This window comes from Pteronotus mesoamericanus, unplaced genomic scaffold (assembly GCF_021234165.1).
Source record: "Pteronotus mesoamericanus isolate MK-2021 breed Mesoamerican mustached bat unplaced genomic scaffold, CSHL_Meso_final scaffold_408, whole genome shotgun sequence".
Classification (NCBI taxonomy): Eukaryota; Metazoa; Chordata; class Mammalia; order Chiroptera; family Mormoopidae; genus Pteronotus; species Pteronotus mesoamericanus.
In genome coordinates, this window is record NW_026555315.1 from 7699247 (window position 1) to 7727181 (window position 27935).

The 27935-nt window shown below is 43.4% G+C and overlaps 1 protein-coding gene across 1 annotated transcript; it reads right to left on the reverse strand.

Moving 5' to 3' along the window:
• Positions 1 to 1087: 1087 nt before the first annotated feature.
• DHX8 (DEAH-box helicase 8) lies at positions 1088 to 26519 on the reverse strand. The gene is made up of 23 exons (XM_054593210.1): positions 26362 to 26519; positions 24806 to 24891; positions 24350 to 24422; positions 23561 to 23646; positions 22166 to 22275; positions 21391 to 21780; positions 20826 to 20970; positions 20527 to 20730; positions 19724 to 19811; positions 17895 to 17992; positions 16811 to 16958; positions 15401 to 15582; positions 13780 to 13974; positions 13283 to 13468; positions 12958 to 13168; positions 12433 to 12614; positions 10185 to 10325; positions 7033 to 7188; positions 4332 to 4469; positions 3540 to 3668; positions 3193 to 3389; positions 2557 to 2736; positions 1088 to 1804 (listed from the first exon to the last, which is right to left on the reverse strand). Exons 1-23 carry the CDS (start codon positions 26513 to 26515, stop codon positions 1585 to 1587), a joined length of 3699 nt encoding a protein of 1232 aa, XP_054449185.1. The 5' UTR covers positions 26516 to 26519; the 3' UTR covers positions 1088 to 1584.
• Between the last annotated feature and the right edge of the window lie 1416 nt (positions 26520 to 27935).

Genomic DNA, 27935 nt, shown 5'->3' on the forward strand with positions numbered 1-27935 from the left:
GAATTACGGTCGGGGGGCTGGCACGCAGCCCCTGCTACCATCCCAGTTTCCTGTCGGCCCTGTACCGTCTCCTCCCCACAAGGCCTCAGCTGTCAGCACACAAACACCGCCCGCCCCCCGCCCTTAATTACAGGCCTGGGCTTCCTGAGGAGCACACTCAGCTCTAAAGAGGGGTAGGGACCTCAGTCAGCAGACTCCTTGGCCTGTATTCCTCTGCACTGGCTTTTCTGAATTGTGTCTTCAGGGTGATTTGTCTGCCGCCCAATGACAGCCTACATTCCTTCATTTCCTAGAATGTCGTAGTCTCTGAGTGCCTGGTGTGCAGTTCTATGGTAGTTCTAGTATTTACATCATTTCAGAACTGACTAGAATGGGGATGGGGGGAGGCAGTGCGGGCCATAGCATACAGTGCTCTCAATCCCCCAGACACTTCTAAACAAACTTCACATCCACAGCAGCTTTCCAGTCATTCCACAACCCGGCCAGGCAGCATCTGTCTGTTCTTCTTAGTCAAGAGCCTCCTCAAAAACTGGGAGCAAACCACTCAGTGCGAGGCCCAGAGCACAGATGCTGGGCAGCCCGACCTGGCTCAGACAGGTCAGGTGTTGTGCTGGTTTTGTTTGGGGCAGGAGAGGGGAGGCTTCGACCATAAAAACCCTTTGTTAAAAGTCCATCGAGGACCCCAGGGGAAACAAAATAAAATAAAAGCTTTGTTGTTACATGTTTCAAAAGGAAATAGGACACACTGCACGTGGAGTGCGGCGGGCGGGAGAGAGAGCCAGGGAGAGCCTTCGGCAATCAGTATGTGGCATCTGTAAACATGCGGGCGCCCGCCCTGACCTGGGAGCCTGTGCAGTGGGTGTGGTTAATCATGGGGCGACCCACGGCAGGGCTAGCCTGTCACGGGTGCTGAGACAAGACTGGGGGTCTGGGCTGTGCATCACCTCTCAGCCCAAAGAGGCCCTGGGCTCTGGTCTCAGCGGACTCTCCACCACACGCACCGGTGTCACAGATACTAAATCTCCCCACCCTGAGCCCAGGCCAATATCCTAACCTCTTGGCCCAAAGAAACCTTCACAGAAAGCCATTTTTGTTTCCTTAAGAAAATAAATATTTTCAGGAGGTTAATCAAAAGTACAGGGGTTGGACAGGAACAGGAAGTTGGGGCCGACACTTCCAATGAGCTTCACAGCTCCCTCCTCCAGAGAGAACCAACCAGGGCATCGGGGTCCTCACCATGTCCATCTGTCTGTGTGTCCAGGCGTGAGATGCTCATGACCCATTTCCCATCCCAGGGCTGCACAAGTTGCCCCTTTCTTGGAGATGATGCAGTGTCCCCCCATGTTGGCTGCGAGCCCCAGGTGGCCCCAGTGACTTGGGGTAGTGGGGGCTGAGGGCTCTCGTCAACCAGGCATAAATCCATTTCATTTTACCATGAGGGAAAAAACGCAAATCAAGTTTGGAAAATGTCCAGCTAAGATACGCAGTTACTGGACAGCCATACCCTCAGGATCAGCATTTCACCACAAGAATGAGTCCAAGCCCTGGGTCACTGCTGCGGGAGAAGCAAACAAGTCCTGCCCTTCAGCGCCGCCGGAAAGCCCGGGATATTCTCCAGGCGTTGGGCTCCTCATAGCGATTGTACAAGGGTTCAAGACGCTGCTGCTTCTTCTGCTTGCTTAGCTTAGTCGGGTCGGAGACCTTGAAGAAGGCAGGAGCAAACTCCACAAGCCACCGGGGGTCGATGGTTGTGACCTCGCGCATGTACTCCTTCGTGGTCAGCACCAGCTCATGGTACACCACCCTGAATGGGGACAGAGATAGGCTCAAGCCTCCGACACAAGCCCCACTCCAGTCACCATGGTCCCTGGTGGGCCACAGCTGAGCTGGCATTTTACCCTCTAACCTCTCCTGCCTGACCCCTCAAGAGACTGCAATTTCTCTTTATGACAACCATGCTCCAGTACTGAGGAGGCTACGCGCTTCTGATCACAAGAAAGCTGACAGGACAATCTGTTCTAGACCTGGCTCTGGCTCCAACTGGTTAACTGACATAGAGCCAATCATATCACTTCTCTGGACCTCAGTTTCCTGCTCTGTGAAATGGGACGGTAGTTTTTCAGGCTGTCTCCAGAGGACTTAGGGCCCCGAAGAGGAGCCGAGGAGCCTCAGGAGCTGCTGCAAGGAGGTAGGGAAAGCCAAGCAGGCCGGGCTCTACCTCTCCATCCCTTTACCATGGTGGCCCAGCAGTTTTAAATCAGTTTTACATTAGTGTAGGTAAGATTACACTTTTTAAAAAATGCTATTTGAAAAAATAATTTTTTAAACAACCTCACTAAATGATCTGTAAGATCCTTCTTAGCTCTCACTCCCATGATTTTATTTCTCTCAAAAGGGTCCCACTGTGCCTAATTCAGGTTTCTGCCGCCCTAGAAATACACGCCATGTTAGAACAGGAAGTGCTGGGGGTGGGTGAAGACACAAACACAAAATACCAATAGATTTACAGGTTCTCTCTGCAGAGAACAGCTCCCAGATCTGGGCTTGCCCACCTACCATTCCGGTTGTCTGTTGAAGAGGGCACTGGAAGGGTGGATGTAGACCACCTGCTGGTCGATCAGTGTCCGGTAGCCCTCCTGCGGGTCTTTCTTGGCGGCGTTTCGGAAGAATCCACTGCAGATGGCCTTCTGCACTCGGACTGTGGACTTACCACAGGACACCACATCTAGCTTGTGTCTATCAGGAAAACAAATAAGAGGACAAAGTTGTGAGACAACTGTTTTCAGAGGTTCCATCTTGCAGAGTGATGGTGCCCAACACCTCCATCTCGGGTCCCCAGGGTAGGAACCAGGACCTTTCATCAGGCCCTAAGTGTATTATAGGGCAGCCCTGCCCAGTGAGCAAGATAGACACAATAAGAGCCAGAGACTTATCCAATTTGACTAAGAATATTCCAGATGCTTGTAAACAAAGTTTTTTTCCAAAAATAAATCATCACCTTCCCCTCAGGAACTTTCTGAAGTGATTCCCACCTGTACCCTTGCATGGGAAGGAATATAACAAAGATGGAAAAGCTGGAGGAAAGCATTATGCAATGAGTCGATGGCTCCACAGGTACATACAGCGATGAACAGACATGAATGACATTCAAGGAAGTTCAACTCAAATGTGGGAAAAGACACCAGATGTTACCTGTCCATTATGCCTAACATCTGCTTGCGAATGTCCTGGGCCCGGCGCAGAGAGCGGGCCTGGATAAAATTCTCGTAGCACCATGGGTTGGAGAACTTGTTGTTCTTCCAAGAGTTGTACACAGCCAGCAGGGTGAGGTGGTCTCCTTCGGTCTGGTGGAATTTGGCCTTCTTCTGATCAGCGAGCGCTTGTTTATCCTGCCAAACGGTGGGGGGAAAAGATCCTTTTCCATCCAGCAGCTACTAATTGAACATCCAGCAGTTGCGAGGAGCCCCACATGACCCTGTCAAGCATCGGCAATGACTGATGTCACCCAACCTAGCCACATCCTGACCTGAACTCCCTACCTTGGGCCTGTAGAAGACGTTCTGCACAGACAGCATGGACACGATGGTCAGCATTTCCTCACTGCAGCCCAAATGCACAGACATGATCAGCATTTTGCACAGCATTGGTTCCAGGGGGAATTCTGCCATCTAGTGGGAGAAGAAGAAAACTACAATTTCTTCCTTCTGGAAAGTCCTTCTGGACTTGCCAGTATGAGACACTGGTCAGAGTGGTCAATAGCCCACAGCAGGTTTACCCAAGCATGTGAGATGCCCATCTCTATCAGAAGATGATGATGTTTTTTATTTCCCAAAGAAATCCCAATGAAAGATACCTATATGACCAAGAACTTAACTACTGTTGTGGTAGGTAGAGACTTTGCAGACATCTTTTAAAATTAAGACCAGACTCGCCCTGGCTGGGTAGCTCAGTTGGTTTGAGCATCAACCCAATACGCCAAGGTTGTGTGGGTTTGATCACTGGTCAGGTCACACAGGAGACTTAATCAATGAATGCATAAATGAGTGGGACAAGCTGATGTTTCTCTCTCCCTCTCTCTCTCTCTCTCAAATCAATTTTTAAAAAGTTAAGGCTAGACTCAGTAATCTATCCTAAGGTCAAATTGTGGATAAAACTTCTTTTTCTGTAAAGAAACAGTTTTAAGTGACAGTGGAAAATCCAAGTTAAAACAGGTACCTAGAATTGTACTCAAAGCTTATCCAGAGCCCTAGAGCTTGATTTTGCACAAAACAAAAAAGTGTGGAAGACTGCCCAGCAAATCTTCCCAAAAGCACAGGAAGTGTGTCCTTTACCCTGCGGCCCAGGCGAGTAAGCAGTCCCTCATCATCCAGTGCCCCCAGCGTATACAGCTGCTCCATGGCTGTGATCAAGGTTTCCATTGGTGGGGCATCCATGAAGTCAAAGGACAGCAAGTCATTGATGCCCATGGCCTAGAACAGAAGGGAAGAAAGTGTGTGATGGGAGGGTCAGCCTCGCAGTGTTAACATGGAGAGACTCCTTATCCCTTTCTTTCCTGTTTCTTCAACTGCAATCAGGAAGCCATCAGCAAGGGAAGCAGCAACCTCAAGGGCTGGGCCACACAAAACTCAGACTAGTAGAGAGCATGTATTTTCTTAGGAAACTTCAAAAAACAGTCTCTCAAAATGATAGTACATACAACTCAACAACGAAAAGACAATTAGCCCTGACCAGGTGGCTCAGTTGGTTGGAGCATCATTCACCAAAAGGCTGCGGGTCTGATTCCCGGTCAGGGTGTATGTATATTGGAGGTAACTGATAGAAGATTCTCTCTCTCCCTCTGTCCCTTCCCCTCTCTCCAAAATCAGTAGACAAATAAAATCAATAAACATATCCTCAGGTGAGGGTTTAAAAAAAGACAACAATTTAAAAACTGGCAAAGGACCTGAAATACCCATTTCTACAAAGATATAAAAATGGTCAAAAAGTACATGAAAAGATACTCATCACAATGAGTAATTAGCAAAACGCAAATGAAAATCACAATGAGATACTACTTCATATCACTAGGATGGTTATTTAAAAAAAAAAAAAAAAAAGACACCAAGTGTTGGCAAGGATTTGGAGAAACAGGAATCCTCATATATTGCTGGTGGGAATGTAAAATACTGCAGCCAATGTGGAAAACATTTTGGTGATTCCTCCATAAGTTAATCATAGAATCATCATTATTATCCAGCAATTCCACTTCCAGATATATATACCCAAAAGAATTGCAAGCAGAGTTTCAAACAGATATTGTACACTAATGTTCACAGCAGCATTATTCACAATAGCCAAAAGGTAAACACCACCCAAGTATCCATCAATAGATGAATGGACAAACAAAATATGGTATAAACATGCAATGGAATATTATTCACTTTTAAAAAGTAATGGAATTCTAACACATACAATATGATGAACCCTAAAAATATTACGTTAAATTAAATAAGCCAGATACAAAAGGACAGTGTTTGATTCCACTTATATGAGGTAAATTAATAGAAACAGAAAGTAGAATAATGATTCCCAGCAGCTGGAGGGAGGGAGAAAGGGACAGGTTAGTTTAATGGGCACTGAGTTTCTGTCTGGGATGATGAAAAAGTTCTGGAGATGCGTAACACTGACGGCTGCACAACACTGTGAACATACCTAACACCACTGAATTCGCAGTTTAAAAAGGTAATAATGGTAATGTGTTGTGTATTTCACCACAATTTAAAAAAATAAGACAATACACCAGCTTGTCCTACCTCTTGCACACATAATACACTTCCTACTCTGCATTTGGAAGTGTCCTGTACCATATTCAGTGGCAGGGAGATGAAGATGACTAAGATACTGTCCCTGCTCTCAAAGAATTTATAATGGTGACACACATGGACACAAAACCACGACAACGCAGTAGAATCTGCATGCCTGGTACAAAGTAAGCAATCAATACATTTGTTAGCTAATTTGATGGATAAAAGAAATAAACGAATAATGCACTATCCCAGTGTATACATAGGGTGATGTGGCAGGACCTAAGCTTTCTGTGTCTTTCCCATGAACTGATCATAACTATAAACACAGCAGGTGTTCAAGTTTATTGTATGAATAATAACTACAAGGAATGATGTTGGCAATCAGTAAGCACTGTGCCAAGTGTCTTTACCTGTATTATCTCCTTTATCTTCACAACAGATACTATTAACAGCACCCCCTTCTGAGAGGAGAATACAGAACAGAGGGCCGACCAGGTAAATTGGCCAAGGACACACAGCGTAGAACAGAGGTCTGAGCCACAGATGTCTCTCTGTTCTCACTCCAGAGAGTGGAGCAAGTTTTTTTCTGAAGCTCTGTTGCAGCCTCTCTTACAGGGAATGAATAATAAATTACAGCAGAGCAGTCTGCACCAGTAGAGTGCTAGGGCTCCAGGGTAGCATCAGTGTCGGGGGCGGGAGGAAAGGGGGGGGTGCCATCATCTGGAAAATTACTCTTGTGGCTCCCCCTGCCAAAGGAGAATGAAGGTCCTCACTGGGGACTGAGAGAGGAAGAGCAATGATTCAGAATGAAAACCAAGACCCCAGAGGGCCAGTCTGAAACCTCTACTGATACCAAGTTTTTGGACTGAGAGTTTTGCTTCCGTTCTAAAAGAACAGAATGGTATCTGACAGCCAAAGGGATGAAGGAAGTGTGTTTGTCCAGTTTGGCACTGATTAGATTTTTCTAATATCCTTTTAGAAAATGCTCCTAATGAAAATCTTTCATAATCAAACATTCTGCTGGTTATTACGGTAAGGGAAAAAAATGTGTGTTCATAGCAGACATGCCAACTTGGCCCCAGACCAACAGTGGAAGGCTGTTATCACAACCATTTGCATTCCACTCAAAGGGACTGGTTCTGTGGAGTTACTGAAGTATTTAACAAGGTTCATAATATTGAGATTCATTTACTAATGCCACAGGATTGGACTGGTTTACCCATTCTAGAAAAACAGTGATTTCTACCTTGAGCGACAGCACTGTGCTTGCTAAGTTGGTTCTCTGGATTTCCGGCACGTTTGTGGTCAGCATTTCATCTCGGTAGGCACGCTCTGTGTACAGCCTGTAGCACTTCCCTGGGCCTGTTCTCCCAGCTCTGCCAGCTCGTTGCTTTGCCTGAGCCTAGAGGGGTGTGCATAGAAAATTAACATATCTGTTAAACATTGTTTAACTGCCTTACCCAGGAAATCCGTTAAAAGAGGGGCACTTAACTACCGACAAAATCCAAAATAGGGTTTATTTCACTTCCTTTAGGACCATTTCCAAGACTACCAAGGTTATTATCATTCCCTCTCCAACACTCAACATTTCAGGAGAGTGTGTTCAAGTGAAACAAATACAGAAGGAAAATAGAAGAAATATTATAAAGATCATAGAAATATGCCCTCAAAATAGTGTGGCATGACATAAAAGACAAAGCATAAAACAAGAAGACAAATGCTACTTCCACAGTTACAGCCAAAAATTTAAGTGAGCTAAATAAAATAGTCGTCATCATATACCAATGACAACCGCAGCCATTTTAAAAATCAAGTTTGAGATGCTCAATGCCAGAAGGAAATGTTCACTCACACAGGAGAGAAAAAAGCAAGTTATAAAACAATATTGATTTTGTAAAAAAAACCTTTATGATATAGTATAAACTACCAGAAGGAAAAACCTAGGCAAAAATACCCTAAAATGTTAACTGTGGCTAACTCTGGCAGTAGGCTTGCAGATAGGTTCTATTTTCTTTACTTCATCAATATCCGATATTGAACACTATTACTTTAATAATCAGGAAAATTAAATACTTAAACAAAAATATTCAAGACACACTTACCAGACTCCTGGAATTACCACCATGAAAAAAACAAACAGGAAAAAGGACAGGCTAGAGAAATATTAAAATGATGACAGTGGTGATAGCATTATGGGTAAATTGTTTTCTATTTCTCAAAAATAATGTAATATTACTTCTGTACTTAGGGGGAGGGGTACTAATTTTTAAAATTAAAAAGATTGCCCTGCCTGGTGTGGCTCAGTGGACTGAGTGCTGGCCTGCGGGTCATCGGTTCAATTCACAGTCTGGGCACATGACATAAAATTTTAAACAGTTTCTTAAATATACATGTAATTTAGCCACAGGCTGCTAGAAAACACTGAATAGCAATCTGGAGAGCCAGTTTTTGACAAAACCATCTGTCTTACAAACAGTATCAGGATTTACAAATTCTTATGCCAGCTCCAAACAAAGGATGTCATGTGAAAGGTCACTAGCCGCACAAACGCGGGCAGCAATCACACACGGTGGCAGACCCCACAGCATTATCAACAGAGGTCTTTCCAAATCAGAGAGGAATTAATTTCTCTACCACTGTGAGTTGCCTGCACTACCCCAAGAAGTGCTACAGAGCACACACTGGGGCCAGCCTGCTCAGGTTCAAATCCTGACTCCACAGCTGTGTGACCTTAGGCCCTCTGTGCATCAGTCTCCCCTGCGAAATGAGGATGGTAATACTACCTACCATTAAGTAGCAACATGACCTGCAGATGAGAGGGACACAGCTGGATGGAGCTAACCAGGTTCAGTACTAAGGTGTAAGACAGGACTCCTGAACTCAGTGAGTGTATGTAAGTGAAAGCACCTAGGGACAGTGCCTGATAAGGCACCTAGGAGGTACCCTGCAGGAGTTAGCTGCTACTACTTACGTTTCAAAATGAAAATAGCCTGATGGTTTTCATAAATTATGAAAGTAATCCATGCCTCTTATAATACTAAAACAATATATAAAAGCATAAAGAAAAAAAATGCACTACACCCATCAGCACAGTAACCAGCAGCGCCACTGAGAAATAACCTCGGCTTTTTGATTATGTGCTTTCAGGTCGCAGGTGGATTCACATACACGTGCACCAGCACACACCATCCATTTTTAAACAAAAATCGCATTATACTATTCCTGCTTTTTTGTAGTTCACTTTTCAAAAAATATATCACAGTTATATGTTTACCTCATTAAATATAGAAACACACCACCATGTTAATGCCACATTACATTGCATGGCTTGGATATACCATGTTTTATTAAACAAATTCCTTTTGAGGGAATTTTTCCAGGTTTCTTCTAATATAAACAGTACTTCAATGAACATTCTTTTGCATTACCTTTAGATACCTATTCAGCTATGTCTAACTTTCAGATATATTGGAACTGTTAGGTTAAGGAGGTGACCTTTAACAGATCTTTATCAGATTTTTGATACATTGTGGCCAAACTGCCCTCGAAAAAGGATAAGCAGGTTTTTTTTTTTTTAAGATTTTATTTATTTATTTATTTATTTTTAGAGAGAGGGGAAGGGAAGGAGAAAGAGAGGGAGAGACTACAATGTGTGGTTGCCTCTCACGTATCCCCATCCGGGGACCTGGCCCGCAACCCAGTCGTGTGCCCTGGCTGGGAATGAAACCGGTGACCCTTTGGTTCGCAGGCTGGTGCTCAATCCACTGAGCTACACCAGCCAGGGCTGGGTGGTTATTTAAATTTTTAAATATAATTTAGGCAGAAAATTATTCCATAATTACTAAAGAAACACATTATCATCTCATAAATTATTACTATCTCAAATATCTCTGGCTAAATACAATACTTAAAAAATATGTTCTTACTGCCCTAGCCGGTGTGGCTCAGTGGGCTGAATGCCAACCAGCAAACCAAAAGGTCACTGGTTCACAGGGCACATGCCTGGGTTGTGGGCTGGGTCCCCAGTAGGGGCCGTGTGAAAGGCAACCACATACTGATGTTTCCCTCTTTCTCCCTCCCATCCCCTCTCTCTAAAAATAAATAAATAAATAAAACCTTTTAAAAATACATATGTCCGTCCGTACTATGTATATTCAATAACCTGTGGTGCTAGGATTCAAAACTCTTTTTTAAGTTCAAATTTTACAGGGCTTTTTAATGTTGAAACACTATTCTAAAGATTAAAAACAATACAAAATCTTCCTTATCTCACAAAAGCACCCAGTATATTAAAACTTCATTTTTAAAAACAATAAAGTTCAAAATACAAAACCAAAAATATTTCAGAAAGGCCCAAACCAGGATTTTCAGGAAAGCTGTTGGTAGAAGCTACCATACCTGAGAAATAGGAGTCACCACAAGCTGGTCGATTCCTGTCTTGGAATTGTAAACTTTCTGCTTCACAAATCCAGGGTCCACCACATAGTAGATGCCATCGATAGTCAGTGATGTCTCTGCAATGTTGGTGGCAATCACGACCTGCAGATGAGAGGGACACAGCTGGATTGATCTAACCAGGTTCAGCCCCGAGGTATGAAACAGGACTTCTGAACTCAAACATTTTCCCAAAGGAGTGTGCAGCCATTAGTCTCCTCTTCCAGAAGATTAGATAGCACTCTCGGTTTGGCTGCAAATGGGTGAAGGGGATGTGCCTTCCTCTTAAGGGTTAGCTTGAGGGGGCGGGGTGGATGGGGGGTCGTACCTAACAGAAAAGGTGGAACTGGAAAAAGCAAAGGCCAATCAAAGCCAATTTCATTTGGTGCAAATGGCTACATATCTCATTTTCTAGATCCAATGTTGATTACTACAATTTTAATTTTCCAGCACCCTGGGCAAGCAGAGACTTCCTGGCATCACATGTGCCAGTGCAAAACGAGATTTTTCTTCCCCCACGGGGACATCTGGACTACAAAATGGGCTGTGTGTATATGTGGAACAAGGGGGAGTTGTTTTTTTTCCCTAATCATAAAATGAACCACAAGGCAGCAAAGGGATTTCACGGTTTGTGTGCATGCAGCAGTGTATGTGATCTAGGAGATTATTGGTCTCAGCTTGGCACTGCCACTGCTCTTCCACCCAGAGGTTCGGCTAATAAAACACAATTGCTTGGAAAAATCATTGCTAGGAGACACCAGGATATCTTGCATCACGCCAGCACTGTACAGGCCCCGAGAGGCTTCTACCTGCCTCAGAGCGACAGAGCCCTCTCAAAAAGAAGTCTAATCATCAGAAACAAACACAGAGGAATCACCATCCTTCTCCCCCAAACCCCTCCTCCTCCTCCATGATTCCCTCCTCAGCACCATCCTCCTTCCAGCTGCCCACAAACCAGCAACCTGGGAGCCATTCCTGACCTCTCCCCACCCTTTCCCCCTACACTTCCAGGCATCCACTGTGCCTTGTCCAGTCTAACTCTTTAATGTTATTCAAACCCATCTGTCATCCATTCCTAAGGAAATGAAAACATACATATGCACACAAACTTGAAAATAAATGTCCATGGCAGCATTATTCATAGTAGCTAAAATGTGCAAACAACCCAAATGTCCATCAACTGATGAATGGGTAGACAAAATGTGGTACGTCCGTATTTTGGATGTAGAATATTCTACAATAGAATATTATTTGACAATAGAAAGAAATGAAGTACTTATATATGCTACAACATGGGTGAATCTTGAAAACGTGCTATGTCAAAGAAGCTAGTTACCAAGCACCACGTATATATGATCCCACTTACATGAAATGTTCAGAATAGGTAAATCGATAGAGACAGGAAGTTGATTAGTGGTTTCCAGAGGCTGAGCAGAAGGGTAAATGGAGAGTGACTGCTAAAGGGTACAGGGTTTCTTTTGGGGGTGATGAAATTGTTCTATAATTATAGTGATTAATGGTTAATCATTAATTAATAATGGTAATTAATGACTGCACAATTCTGTGAATATACTCAATTGTATAAAGGGGTAAAGTATGGTATGTAAATTATATCTCAAGAAAGCTGTAACTTAGAATTAAATCCATGTCTCCTTTGCCATCGCTTGATATTCACACACCGTCAGTTCCAGCTACTGGAACTACACAGCTCCCTGCAATGGCCGCACTCTCTCGCCTCTAGGCTATCACGGGCTATTCTGTCTACTCAGAGCATACGTCCTCCTGCTCTTCTTGTTTAGATGGGCAGGAGGACATATGTTCTTCAAGACTAGCCTAGAGTGTTACTTCCTCTAAGAATACTGGGTTGGGCGCCTGCTCAGGGTACCCGGAGCACCAGTAGCACTTTCACACTGTACATTAAAGGCCTGTGCACTGGTGGATGCCTCACAGTGAGGAGAGGCCAGGCCTCAGACTGCTGCCCTGGTGTCTACTCCAAAGCCTGCAAGATGCTCAAAAACATCTGTCAAATGAAAGAAAGGAGAAGAGGAACAATGGTCACACACAAAACCCTCATTTCTTAACAAAGTGGCTGAACCAGTCTCTAAAACATACTAAGCAAGACTCACACATGTCTAGGCAATCCCAGTCGGGCCAGCTGCATGCACCACACGGTTTCAGAACACAAGGCAGCCTCCCTTCTGCCCAGGGTTACCTTTCTGCTGCCGGGTGGAGCTGGGTCAAAGATTCGGGTCTGCATCTCACTGGGGAGGGCAGAATACACTGGGAGGATAATCAGCTCTGGAACGTCAGGTCCCAGGGATTTCATCCTCTCGTACAGGATCTCACAGGCGGTGTCGATCTCTTCCTGCCCCGTCAGGAAGACTAGGATGTCCCCTAACAAGAGAGCGGGAGCATTAACGTACTTTCTGTGTGTGTGTTCTATACAAAGGCCACAGTGACATTAACAGACTCCAAATGACAGGAAACACACTCAAATTCCAAGCTCTAAAAAATCAAGAGGTTTTCATCTGTCCTTGTTTACTCTGTTATTTATAATTTGTGTCTATGTTTAAATAGGTACATTTCAACCCTGCACACCATTATTTACATTTTCACCACTATCATTTCAAACATGCAAGCCTAATATACTACTTCAAAGGCATTTTTAAAAAGCTGAGTGAAAAAGACGCCCACATCAGGACCTTTACCCTAAGAGGAAACCATGCTCTCCCCTCACCTGGTGGCTCCGTTAAATGGATCTGCATCACAGTGATCAAGCTGGCGTCCAGATAATCCGTCTCAGGCTCCTTTGTGTACAGTATTTCCACTGGGTATGTGCGACCGGGGATGGTGAAGATGGGGGCTTCATAGAAGTACTGGGAAAACTTCACTGCATCCAAGGTAGCTGAGGTGACAATCAGCTTCATGTCCTGCCGTTTCTGAACTGTCTAAAAGGAAATGTGATGTGCCTTACTGAAAAGGACTACCCAAAAAGACACAGGTCCAATTCCCAGAATTCAGCTGCCAACAGCTAGAAGAGTCACCAAAGAGCACCCAGTTACCTTCTTCAACAGTCCAAAGAGCACGTCCGTGTGGATCGTTCTCTCGTGCGCCTCGTCCAGCATGATGATTGCGTACTGCGTGAGGTCAGGGTCGATCAGGCACTCTCGGAGCAACATGCCGTCTGTCATGTACTTGATGACGGTTTCAGGGCTGGTACAGTCCTCAAATCGAATGGTGTAACCCACCTAAAGCAGAACAGAAGTCAAAAACCTTAGACACAAACCTCTCATCTGTGCAATCACCAGACAAGATTTCAGCCCAGTGAGACCATTTACCCATAACCTTAATAGACAAGAATTTAACCACGATGTAGAGTGATTTCCTCACAATAAAATCAACTTTGGACTTGACCCTAAGCAGATCAATGATGACAATGAGAACCCTCTCTCCCTAAGGAGAAATCTGGAAAGGTCACTTTACCAGCATTTTACTGGATAGAGATCTGTGCCTTTACCCTTTCTTCAGGCACTTACAGAACAGCTTCACTACCCCTTACCTCTTGGCCTAAGCAACAACCAAACTCCTCTGACACTCTTTTGGCCACTGACATGGCTGCCACTCTTCTGGGCTGGGTACATCCAATCTTGCCCCTGGAAGTGTAGCCTGCCTCCGCCAGGTACTGGGTGATCTGTGTTGTCTTCCCAGATCCTGTCTCTCCAATAACGATCAGGATCTGATTGTCATGGACGGCCTGAAAGCAACAGAATGCGGATATGGTTATTAACATTTGCCGCACATTACTCTAGAATAAAATAATGCTTATGTTCTAACACTAAAGGAGAAAAATGGGACACAATAGTACACATATAATAAAATTACAACCAGGGTTTAAATTATTTTAATCATGCATAGAAAAAAATACTGCCCTGGCTGGTGTGGCACAGTAGATTGAGGGATGGCCTGCGACCTCAAAGGTTGCTGGTTCGATTCCCAGTCAGGGCACATGCCTGGGCTGCAGGCCAGGTCCCCAGTTGGGGGCTTGCAAGAGGCAACGGATTGATATGTAATATATCTCTCGCACATAAATGTTTCTCTCCCTCCCTTCCCCTCTCTCTAAAAATAAAATAAATAAAACCTTTAAAAAAAAATACTAATGATTTTTCTGTGCGCAATGATCTTTATTTTAATTGCATGCATAACTTAAATTTAAAACATTAAACTTTATGGGTACTCTGTTTTCAACTGACTCAAATTTATATATTCTTTAATTTACTGGTTTTCTTAGATTGATAAAAACATAAAGAGGATGCTAAAAGCATAAACTATCACCCAGATCTCCCTAATATATGCATACAATTTTTTTGAAGTATTACATGCACATGGTTAAAAAGCTCGACACTAAATAAAAAGGTATAGATGGTATTCCTTTTCACTGTCACTCCCAAACCTCCAGTGCCAAACCAACAGTCCTCTCATTTTTACACTGTTTATAACAGCAAAGGACTTCCATCAACCTACATGCCTACTAATATAGGACTACTTAAATAAGTCAGAGCACATCTACATAACAAAGCACTAAAAATAATAATAAGGAACAATTTCTGAGCTATGTCATTAAGGGAAAAAAGCAAGATGCAGAAGAGAGTATATAACATGCTACCATCTAGAAATACACAGTACCTATAAAACATACAATGTCTGTGTGTACACATACATATTTACTCACATACATACATACGTATGACATTGTTGAAAGGATTCACTGGAAACTAGTCAACTCAGTTGCCTGAGGAAACGTGGCGGTCTTAAAATCAGACTTCCAGAAAATGGAAATAAGTACCTGAAACAAAGTCTCACCTCTACGGGATCACTGGCTGCCTCCCCCAACCCTTTTTTCTCACTGACTAGAGCTGTTGGTCTGTGCAACACAATACTCTGTCCACTCAGAGCTGCTCTAGGGTCCCCCAGTTCAAACAGGTTTATTTCCACACATAGGAATAAAATGTGTAGTGTAATATATATATATATTTTTTATAAGTACTTGGAAACGTTCAGTTGTTTTCCCTATCCCCTTTGGAAAAGCCACTTTAAACGTGCACACATCTGTCCAGCTAATTTCAATTAAAATTTGTCACCCTTCTCTTAGAAAAGCCCCTTATTCCCCGACCACTTCTTACCTGGACCAACTGCTCCTTCAGTTTGTAGATGGGTAGGCTCTCTCTCTGCTCAATAATTGACATCTGGGTCTTTTTTCCATAAGAAGCTTTGTTGCCCCCAAAGGCATGCTTCTTCCACTCTGGAATGTCATTGGGCATCATCCCAATACCCCTCATGTTGGCCGCAATCTGCCTGCCTTCCGCTGCAAAGGAAACAAGCCACTCATTGTTGTCCTCAGGCTGCCCCACTGCCCCCTCCTCCACAGTCAACAAATCAGATTTCCCCAGCACATCCCCGCTTTGTTAGCTCCGTATCCAAGCTACCATCCGCTCCCCCTCCGGACTATTACTATAAAAGCCTCCTGACTCGTCCCGTGTGCCACCTCCAACCCATTCTACAGCGCACCCTCAAAACCCTTTGGAAATGCAACTCTGATCACGTCACACCCCTGCTTAGAACTCTGCAACATTTCCCAGTGAACTTCAGCATTGAGCCCCGATTCCTAGTACCATCCACAAAGTCCTGGCCTTCCACGCCTCGCCCCCCACCACTCACCCATCTCTCTCTGTATTCCAGCCACACAGGTCTTCTTTCCCACCTCACAGCCCCAGCACAGGCTATTCCTCAGCCGAGAACACATTCCCTAACCCCTGCCCCATCCCTTTTAACAGGCTAAGTCCTATCTACTCTTCGGTTTGCAACTTTCCCAGGGAACTGACCCACCACAGCCAACTACATTACTGGTACTTCCTCAAATAGTATTAGTCATGGTTTAGTTAGTTATTTGGTAATTATTTGACAAGTATAATCTTTCCCACTAAACTGTAAGCCTCATAAACTAAGAATGATGTCTAATGCACAGCTGTATCCTCAGCTGCCTAACATAAACTAAAAAAAACACTTGTTATAGCTGCATTTACCAGCAGTTAATATTTATTGTACAAAGAATTAAGTGAAACGGGAAGTTTCAAAGTTGTATACTATTTTTAAGTTATTCAGAAGAAAAAGTCAGCCAGTCTAATAAATTGACTGGGATTACTAAAACATTTTTGACTTTAAACATTTGTTTAAAAAATAGCCCTGGCTGGTGTGGCTCGGTGCATTGAGCACCAGCCTGCAAACCAAAAGGACACCAGTTGATTCCCAGTCGGGGCACATGCCTGGGTTGTGGGCCAGGTCCCCAGTTGGGAGTGTATGAGAGGCAACTGATCAATGTTTCTCTCCCTCTCTCTCTCCTTCCCTTATCCTCTCTTTAAAAATATACATACATAAATAAATAATAACATTTTAAAACATGCTTTAACTGAAGAGAAAAAGCAAATCCCCAATGCCAAGGCTGAACCTTTAGTTACGTGCCAGTCGTGTCCCTTCTGTGTACCTGAAGGGCCAGGGTTGTTTTTAAGCCTCCACCCCCACTCCTAGGGTCCTACCATCAGGCAGAGGATCAACCCAATGTTTGTTGAGTCCCATGGGAATAGAGTCCATCTCGGCTTCCCGCTGGGCCTGCTTGAGTTCCCGTCTTTCTTTGGCCAAGGCACTCTGCATCATAGCTGCTTGGGAGAGGGAGCCATCTGGGTTCTAGTGCAACAGAGGACAAAGCAGCAACATCAGAATGGGGCCTCAGCACACAATGAATGTCCAGGAAATAAAATGTAGATGTTAAACCATTTGAATCTAAAGAATGAGGCCCATCTATAAGAAAGTTCATATCAACTTACCAGACTGCATGAAAGAAGTAAATTGTAGCAAACTGAAGACAATGATAAAGCACTAAAGAAACTGAGGAGGTTGGCTTAAAGATGAGAACCCCAAGAGAGATGGGACATACAGGAAAGGGGTAAAAATTCTTCTGTATGGACCAAGAACTAAAATGAAGACCAGTGCAGACACTTTACTAAGATAGATTTCAGTGCTACCTAAAGAAGAACTAATGATCAGATCTATCTGAAGATGGAACAAATCTCCTTAAGGGCTGGTGAATTCTCTGTCACCAACAATGTCAAAAAGAAGACCACAGGGAGGAACACTGGAGAAGGGTACATGACTGAATATAAGAACTGAATGAGTGAGTGGGCTGAAACACCTTTAAGATACCCCTGTTCCAAACCTAAAATTTTATCTTCTCCTCACAGCTCTGGCCTCCGCCCAGTGCCACAGCTATTAGGGGCCAGCAACAATTGGTAAAGTAAACCCTTCCAAATTGCCTGGCATACGCGAGGTAATGATTCAAGCCCTAAGGCTGGGGGAAAAGCCATGATGATGGATCAAGCACACATTCACCTCTGCTTCCTCCCCCAAAAAACACTAACATTAGAGTAAAATAGTTAAAAAGGCAAAAGCAACAAAGCAGAGTCAATATCTCTTTAAAACAAAAATATTCTAGACCCTGATCAACAGTCAGTACTACCTCGTGTGGCCTGAGTTCTGTTTATAGAACCTGCTCTGAAAAATAGAACTATTACGTTAAGAAAAGTTCAGGTGATAAATCCAGATTAGAGTCCCAGCATTTCTTACCTTAACGATTTTAATAGGGCTCATATCCATGCTTTGCTTGGTGTGCCCTCTCAGGAATGGAGGCTCTTCCTCAACCAGTTCAATCTCAAGGTCCTCATCTAAAAGTCCCCGCAAGAAGAATTTACCAAAAACAAAAGAAGTGACCAATTATTTTCACCAAAATAATTAATTTCCATACGCATCAGCAATCTTTATCAAAGTTAGCTCCCCAAGTCAAAAGTACAGCAATGCAAGTAAAACCCTAACACCGGCGTCTGTTCCCCCTGCTCTCCAGCCACTTCTAAAGCATTTGTTCTCCAACCCAAGAACTCAAGAGCTAATCAGAGCTACTTTCGAAAGAAGTTAAGCCTGTGGAAAAATGCAGGTCTGATATTCTAGTTGGTACTAAGGCATGTGCCATCGAACTTCACTATAGAGTTTATTCTTGCCCTGGCCAGGTATCTCAGCTGGTTAGTGTCGTCCCAATATGCCAAGTTTGCAGGTTCAATCCCTCGTCAGGGAGCATGCAAGAATCAACCAATGAATGCATATGTAAATGGAACAACAAATCGATGTTTCTCTTTCTCTGTCTCCTTTCCTCTCTCTCTCTCTCTCTAAAACCAATAAAAAATAATAATAAATAGAGTTTATTCTTAACCCACAATAGAGTGGCAAAAAAAAAAAAATTAAATTGGGCAATGGGATAATACCAAATGCTGGTAAAAATGTGGAGCAATAGGAACTCACCCACACTTACAGCAGAAATGTAAATCGGTACAAAAACTTTAGAAAACAACTTGGACTGCCTGGTAAAGCTGGACATGCACATTTCCTCCTACCCAGGGATTCTCCTACATATTTAGGAAAAGAAGAAGGTCTTGCATATGTGCATTAAGAGACAAATAAAGGAATTTTTTTAAAGGAATTTTATAACTAGTATTATTTATAAAGGTAAACAAAAACCCAAAAACAGCCCATATTCCATCAAAAATAAAATGGATAAATTATGGTAAATTTATATACAGCAACACTCCACAGCAATGAAAATGAATGAAATACAACTATAAAATCAACACAGATAAATATCAAAAGAATGATAATGAATCAAAAAAGTTAAAAAACAGACTAATGTTTAGGGATAAATATATAGATGGTAAAACACGAAAGAAAAGTAGAAATGATTAACACAGTATTTAGGATGTGCTTACACAGAGGAGTAAGGAGAATGATCAAATCAGGAGGCATGTAGGAGCTTCAAAGATGCTGGTAAAGCTTGACTTACTGGTAGGTATGCAGATATTCACTTAGGTGTTTGTTTATTATTGTTATATAAACTATACATGTCCTATTATAGAATTTATTTCACATTTTAAAAAATTGTTAATGGACTGAGTTAAAGTGGTTTCCAGGTGGGAGGGGGTGGAAGAAGGTATGGGGACAAAAATGGTAATGGAAAAATACAATAAAAATAATAATATATTTAAAAAAATAAAAAAATACAAGTTGTTTCCAGGACAACTCAGAGGTAATCTAGGTGGATCCATGGTTTTCAGAACAATTACTAAGAATAGGAGATCAAACATAATCCCCAAAGCATAATTATAGCTTTTTATATCCTGAAAACTTATAAGCAGCAAGCATAACAATATACAAATGTTTGCCAGAAAAATGAATTTTTTTGCTTCCATCATGGAGGGACCCTTGTTCTTTGAGAGAGGAGTAGTGAGACCTGAGAAATAAATGTCTCAGAACCACTGGATTAAACTACAAATAAACCACCTTGCCCAGTGGCTCAACCCGCCAACTGTCTTCCCAATCCGTTACCCTGCTCAAGCCCAGTGGCTAGTTACCTTCTTCATCATCCACTTTAGGAAGAATGCCAGTCTCTTCATCAAAGTCTGGAAACTCTTCTTTGGAAAGAACATTGGCAGCAATCATCTAGTCAAAAGACAGAAGGCAGCATTTGCAACTTGCTGGGATCAAAACACTTGTTTTGTAGGAGAGGTTTCTGTAATAGAGGTTTCATGTAGGAAACCAAGGTTTTCTTCTCTTCTGACCAAGTATTGCAGAGCCTCAAACATCATAAATCCCACCCCAGGGGGCAAGACAACATGCTGTCCAAAAGCATGGCTCAAGGACCTCGTCCCCAGGAAGAGCTAACTGCCAACTCTGCTCTTTCCCTTTGTTCCATAGCATTCTGCACATCCCTAATTATGGAACACGTAAACCTTAACCATTTTTTGTTTCAATTTGTCTCCTCCACTTGGACTTGCAGCTCCTCAAAGGCAGGGACCATGATACTTTCATCTTTGTAGCCCTAGTATGTACATAGTACCTGGGACACTGTAGTTCTGATGTTCAATAATGAATGATAAAAACAAGAAGAAAAATTTACATAGCACTGCCATACGCAGGCACTAACCTAAGAGCTTTATTTCTATTAAGTCGTTTAATCCCCACAAGGCCATGCCACTACCGGCTGTTTCTACAGAAAGCGCACTGAGGCACAAAGGTGCGGAGCAACTCAGCGCAGAAGCACACAGCTGGTAAGTGGCCAGAATTCACCCAGGCCCTCACGCTCCAGGGCCCACACTCTTGGCCACCGTGCCACATGCTGAACGGCTATGTGGCCAGAAAAGCAACTGGCCCCAACCTGTTTGATCTCCCACTTCTCTGGGTCAGAGATGCGGGTAAGGCGCTTGCGCTCCAGGGAGTCATCCTCTACTTCAGGGGCACTGACGAGGGAGAGATGAGTGGGCCTGTCTGGATTCCTCATGGAGGTCTCCTCGTTGGTCTCCCCAACGAGATTTCGTCGTCGATTTGGGTTTAGATCTTCTCCAGTCTCTTGATCCACATCCTAAGACACAAAAACAATGAAGCTAGCTCACCTGCTGTTCTCTTTCATGTCTCCTGGGCCATCGGATGTGGTGACTGGCTACATATCTCACCTACCTTCATGCTCAGACTGGTCTTGGTCCCAGTGAAGGACAACACTTTGACCTTGACTCTCTGGCCTTTGCTCACCACATCGGCCACATTAGCCACACGGCCTTCCCGCCGGAGCTCAGAGATGTGCACCAGGCCTTCCCACCGCTTCCTGAAGGAGAGTCAGACACATTTGGAGCCTGTCTAAAATACCTTTTCCCCAACAGATTTCCACCCTTGTTGGACCTGAACAAATGGAAATGGTCTTAAACTCAAGAGAAAAGTACCAAGAAGGTGGTCAATCAATAGAAAAGCATTATATTATTACGACCCTCCTTCCCAAAGACACGGGGGTGGCGGGAGGTATGGGATGACAACAAATTCTCATCTGTCTCAAAAGGGCAGATCTCCTGATGGGAGAGGAAAGGATAAATGGCTCTATGACACTTCAACTATAAAGTCAATTTCTAATAACCTGATATGGCTAATCTGAGTAAAGTATCATTAATTTTAACAACTTTTTAGAATGTGAAAATCCCTGGTGATAAATTGGGCCCATTACTGGTGTTGCAGGAAGAGCACCAGCCATTACCTTAGTCCCTCCAGCTGCACAAAGCATCCAAACTGCATGATGCTCGTAACTTTGCCATTGTAAATGTCCCCAATGGCGGGCTCTTCGGGGGGAGGGCGGTCCACATGCTTATCCCGCCATCTGTCCAGATTCCTCTCTCCATACTTGTCTCGGTCCTTCCGGTCTTTGAGGGGACTCTGACTTCTGCTCCTGGACCGATACCTAGACTTCCCTTTATTCCTCTCCCGGGTCCTGGAACGTGATCGAGAGCGGGACCGGTGTCGCCGCTTGTGGTCTCTATCACGGTCTCGTTCTCTATCACGGTCACGGTCACGGTCACGGTCACGCTCTCGTTCTCGTTCTCGCTCGCGGTCCCGGCTCCGGCTCCGCTTCTTCTTCTTTGTCTTGTCTCTAACAAACCAACAAACACCTGTTTAAAAAAGAAACCCACCCAATTCCACCTTTGCATCCCCAAGCACCCAGTACAGTGCCATGTATATAGTTAGGTGCCTTCTAAGAGTCACAAATGAATTAGTTTCAATAACTATGACATCCCTGAAGGTCAACAAAGAATGAGGCCATAAACATATTTAGCCTCTTTGAGCCAAGACTTCTCTCTTCTCAACATCTTAGCATTTGCTGCATAAATACTCTTGACAGGGAACAATAAAGAGATCCAACAATATGGTAATGGCCAGTCTAGATTCTGTAAACTAGCCTAAAATTTTGCTTGGCTGGTCTACAAAATTCATCATAGTATGCTCAACTTTCAAAGGATAGGAAAGCAAGGACAAACCGGTGCTCAGCATCTCTTTGCTTCTCTGGGCCGGCTGCACTGGGCATTAGAGCCTCCAGGGCTTTCAGGACGTTGACAGCGACTTTCACATCATCCTCATCCAGCATGGTCTACAGAGGCAGAAGCCAGCGAAGTTAGGAGGAGAAATGGGGGGAAAAAAATCACTCAAGAATCTGTACTCCAGGAGCATTTGAGATCATGCTTCCCAACACTGTCCTCAGTTTGGCTCAAATAAATGCTTATAAAAAAATTTAAAAAAGAAAAGAATCTGTACTTCAGATACTACAGATATGACAGCCCCTAACATCGCTGACCACTTATGTGAAGAAAGCAAAAAGGGGAGGGAGATTCCAACGCAACTTGAGATAGAGGCAGAGGAATGAACACAGGCTCTTGGAAGTCATTTCTACATTTGGCAAATCCCCTTTGTCCTTAATGCAAGACGAAGGAACCCCTTCTGTGAAAGCATGCAAGTGACCATTATAAACAGAAAATAGATGCTAAAATTTTTACAAAGCAACTCCCCTGCCGTGACCAGTGTGGCTCAGCTGGTTGGGCCTCCCCTCCAGCAAAGTGAAAGGTCACTGGTTCAATCCCCAGTCAGGGCACACCTGAGTTGCAGGTTCATTCCCCACCCTGGGTGCAAGCAAGAGGTAACCGATCAATGTTTCTCTCCCTCTCCCTCTCCTTCTCCCTTCCATCCTCTCTCTCTAAAACTAAATATTTTTTAAAAAAACAAAGAAAGCAACTCTCCCTCTGCTTAATTCTCCCCTTTCACCTCCTTAATTTTTTTCCATAGTTCTTATTAGTATCAGCTCTATTCTATACTTACTTATTTGTGTATTGCCTGCCTCCTCTCTGGTAGAAGAGTTACATGCTTGTTTCCTGTCCCCACCTCGATACTAGAATGTAATAATCTCCAAGACGGCAGAAACCCTGATCTGTTTTGTTCACTGTTGTATTCCTGTTACTTAGGACAATGCTTGGCACATGGCAGTTCCTCAATAAGTACTTGCTAAAATGGAATTTAAAAACCAAAACATTTCAAAAATTAGACTTCCAACAAGTAATGGAGCAAAAAAATCTAATTTCACACTTCAGGTATCTGTTCCAGAATCTTATTTCATACCTATTTCATATCCCTCATCACTGCTTCCCACAAGTCCTAATCTTATTTCCTTCAAATACCACTCTCTGAACCCTTTAACACTATTCCACATGTAGTATGTACTGAGTGATCAAAAACTTTCACTTTGAGAAATATGTTACAATGAAAATAAACTTAAAATTAATAACTAATAAAAAAAGAAAGAAAAAATTAGTAACTAACAAGACAAAGAAGAGGGTGGGGGGAACATGTAGTTACAGTAGACATTCTCAAAATGGTATCAGTACCCGAACAGAAGGGTTGTCTGGTTGGCAAAGGACTGGGAAGAGTTCCTTCAACTTTTCTTTTTCAGTTTTGGGTTTAACAACTGGATCTTGTTTCATTAAAAAGCATGAAAGAATTAAAAAAAAAAAGAGAGACGTATTTAATATTCTTAATGATTAATGAATGAACTTCAACATTGTATTTGCATCAAACTAAAATCAGAACATTGAACTTTTCTACATATTACGCATTTACTCATATTACTATAAACATAATTTAATTTTCTAAAGAAACACTGATTACAAAACCTTCAACAAACTAAGCATGGGCAGGTGCATCAATATTCATTTGATTGGTTATACCTTATAATTCTTACAATTTTAATTTTGTCTTAAGTCATTTGAAAAAAATTTTTTTTTTAAATGTTAAAACATTTACTTGTTCAGCAGCTGCTACAAGGGAAACAAACACAATATTCTTAATGATTAACCAAAGAACTTCAACTCTGGATATGATTCAACTAAAAGCAGCCCTGACTGGTGTGGCCCAGTGGATTGCATGCCAGCCTGCGAACCAGGGGGTTGCCAGTTCGATTCCCAGTCAGGGCACATGCCTGGGTTGCAGGCCAGGTCCCCGGGGCGGGGATGGGGAGCGCAGCATGAGAGGCAACCACACAATGATGTTTCTCTCTTTCTCCCTCCCTCCCCCTCTGTCTGAAAGTAAATAAATAAAATACTTGAAAAAATTTAAAAGCAGAATGCTGACAGTCTAAACTATTCAGGAGGCTAAGCTCAGCTAGAAGCTCTGCTCACCTTTGCTAGTAGAAGGCTTTGCTGGAGGCCGCATGGTTTGTATGAGACGCAGCAAGTTACTAATAAGAGAATCCTATGAAAAGAAACAGAACAAAACTTTTCAGTCCCTGGGTCAGTGCTTAAAAACACTAAGAAAAAGGATGTCCTTTAGAGAAGGGCAGTCATTCCTGCCTGCTGCATTTTCCCATAAGGTGTCACAGGAAACACAGTTATATCACCACTGCTTAGAGGCATGCAAACATTACACACTTGATAATCTAACCACTGTACATCTGAAACTGATACAGAATAACATAAACTATAATTGAAAAATAAAACACATCACAAACTTAATGTTATATTTGATTGGTGTGTACAAGTTATTTCCCTTCTCTATCAAAACCCTAATTAAGTCCTATCAAAACTAAAATTCAATAGTGACATTGAAATAGAACAGGGGTCTCCAGACACACATACCGTGAATTCTGCACCATTTTTGACCAGAGAAGCCTTAAAAGTATCAAAGGTGGTATTTTTCTCAGCAAGACTGATCACAAATTCAGCTGCAAATGAGAAAAGGGATTAAAACATGAAGAATGGAGATGAGAGCAAAAAAAATCAATTCCAAGTGTGTTATAAACAAAACAATCCAGCAGAGCACACACAGCGTCCATGAAGGGGAAAACAAACAAACAAACACACACTAATTAGGCTATCCAAAATCATAAAAACCAAAGACCACCATCCAGTATGGGTGAAGAAAGAGAATTTAGACTACAGAGATTATCCACATATGTTCTAGTTAATTTTTCTTAAAGATCTAATTGGCTTTATTGAACGATTCATGAATCAGGCAATGTCCCATCTAGTAGTTAAAAAGTTATTCTTCTGGTTATTTTTTATAAATGAAAAGCTGTAACTACAAAATGGTGCACCTGGCCTTTGAGTGAATTTAAGAGATGAAGGCCTTATTGGCCCGTAACATCGTAACCTCTTCCTATGGAACTACTAGCTTCCTAGCTAGAGGTAACAACATCCAAAAGCATAAGCCCATGTGCATGCACACACACACGCACACACACACACACACACACACACACAGAGGCATGCATAGGACATTTTCTACAGTTTCTGGAAAGGCAGACTCTATACATCAGGCCTAGGCACTGCTGGATGGGCCATTCTCCAAGTTGATGAAAGACAAACTTGACCCCCAAATTTTTCTCTGCAAACCTGCCTAGTTCCTGAAACTTCTAATATTAGAGGAATTTACTAATTAAGGGACATTCAGGAGAGAAGTTTTATCATTTTATGATAAGCTGAGATAACATGCCTCAAACTCTTAAGTCTCGCAAGAAAATGTGAATGATTTCACTTTTAACCCTAACAATTAATAGCAACGTGAATAACGAACATAAATTAGTCCTACCATACCATTTCCGTGCTGGAATTTGCCTTTACCTTTTTGATGACAATAAGTGAAAACCAAACGCTGTCAGGCTACATGGACATAAGGTAGTAACAACAAGGCCGATGGTTAAGACCTTTTGCCCATGTACTACATGCCAGGCACTACGCTAAGTGCTTCACAAGGATTATCCCAGGATCCTCACAGCAACCCTCACAGGTAGGTACTGTCGGGGCGCAGGGCAGGCCGCCCCAAGATATCCAACTATGGTATACTGATTACTTTGAATTAAAAGTTACTCGACAAGCAGCTGACGCAAGAAGAATATCTACCATCATCATCATTATGTGGCTGCTGCTGCTGTTGTTACGCTATTTAATTATCTAGAGCCAAAAAACAGAAGCAGCGATGGCCGATCTTTGACAGCTCTGGAAAATGGTTTCTAACAACCCAGCCTGGACGGCTCTCATGCGGAGGCCATCCCCGCAGGTTCCCTTTGCCCAAGTCTCTGTGACAGACAGAGAGAGACACATACGGACACATACACTCGTCTTCTCAACCCCATTTCTCCTTCCGCTTCCCTCGAAGCCAAACCCAGAGGCCGCATGAACTTCCCCGAGCTCACCCAGGTCCTTGTCGTTGATCCCCAAGTGATTATCCAGCTCGGTGCAAACCTTCGACACTAAAGACAGATACTCGAGTTTGGCGAGTTCTTCCGCCGGGCCTATCTCCGTCCCGGTCACGACTCCCGCCCCAGCCACAGCCACCGCCACCGCCATGGCTACGGCTTCCCGCCCCTCGCCCGCCCCCTCACTGCCGGCTTTCGGGGCTCCTACTGCCCGGCCCCAATTTTCATTTCCGGGTCGATGCACATCCCTTTTGTTTACGGTAAATTGAAAACACCAGGAACTTCTCTAGACGTAACCGGATAGATAATAGAGATCAGAACGGAAGTGCTTAAGGAAGGGACGGCCGAATGGATTAAGCTTCACACCAGCTGGCGCCCTCTGCAGGCCAGAGCATTTCTTGGCGGACTCTCGGCCCGAGAGCGTTCATTCTCAGCGCGCTCCTTTGCTACGTCAGCAGAGGGCGACCGTGGCCTGCTCAAAGAGCGCCTGGGGAGCGGGGAGGTCCCGGCCCGGCTGCGCCTGCGCTTTAGAACTCTTGAAAAAGGAATCTGAATTCAAGGGGAAAATGAAAAATTTGCTTTACAATATACATCCTTATATTCCCAGGGATTTGCTTGTTCGTGACTCATGACTATCCCAAGAGACTTTGTAACAAACCAGCAGGCCATAGAGTCTAGTCCTGTTATTAACTCATTTACAGATGAGGAAACTGACATCCACTGTCTAGCTGGGTGATCATGGCAAATTAATCTCTGGAACCTTAGTTTCTCTTCTGAAAACTGGGATAAAATTGTTCTAACTGGGTCTAGGTGATGACTAAATGAGAGTTATGCAAGGAGCCTAACATAGTAAACACTACAGACGTCAGTTACTACCATTCCCAAGACTGAGTCAATGGTCACTGTAAAGTTTGTCAACCACAGATCCCCTCAGTCTGTGTTACCAGAATGCCACCTGGTTTCTCTCTTGTAAAATCCACTTCTCAACCCCTGATTGTCCTCATGGTAATGAGGCTAATACCCTCAATCCTCTCCAAACTTGTCCCACAAGATATCTGCTATGGTGTGAACCCAATGTCATAAGCCCAGGTCTCCCAACTTCAACTTCAGGCCCCATTTTCCTTCGCAGTAACTGTGTGGAGAGGTGAGGACTTTCCCACATCACACTGCTCTGTGTGGTGAACAAGGAAACGGACGCACCCCTAAGTGAGTGGTCTTGTAATCAGTCAAAACGGAGAAAATCAAACCCTTTTGCTTTTAGCTTCAGGCCACATTATACCGCTGCACTTTTGGACTCTGTCCAGCCAACATTTCACCATGCACTAAATGATGGCAGAAGGAGAAAACCCTGGCGCAGTAGTGCTCACCGCCTCCAAGACCTCCATGTTTCTAGGTTCCTAAGGAGTCAGTACTGTATCTTCCATGTGCTTCCTACTGCTCTGCTTTCTCTTCCTCCTGCTCCCTGTGAACAGAATGGAAAATCCTACACTTGATTCCACGTGCTCAACTTGCCAGTTTGGAATTAGGCTATCGGGAGTTATCCCATTGGATTTCCTTTCTTTGTGCTCCTT

Bases quoted from the DNA above. Each gene is read 5' to 3' on its own strand.
- DHX8 (XM_054593210.1), bottom strand. From the start codon at position 26,515: ATGGCGGTGGCGGTGGCTGTGGCTGGGGCGGGAGTCGTGACCGGGACG. The intron at 20,971-21,390 runs GTAATGGCTGGT...ACTCTCCTTCAG, and splicing joins GTGCAGCTGGAGGGACTAAG to GAAGCGGTGGGAAGGCCTGG. The intron at 1,805-2,556 runs GTAGGTGGGCAA...GTCCCCATTCAG, and splicing joins TTCAACAGACAACCGGAATG to GGTGGTGTACCATGAGCTGG.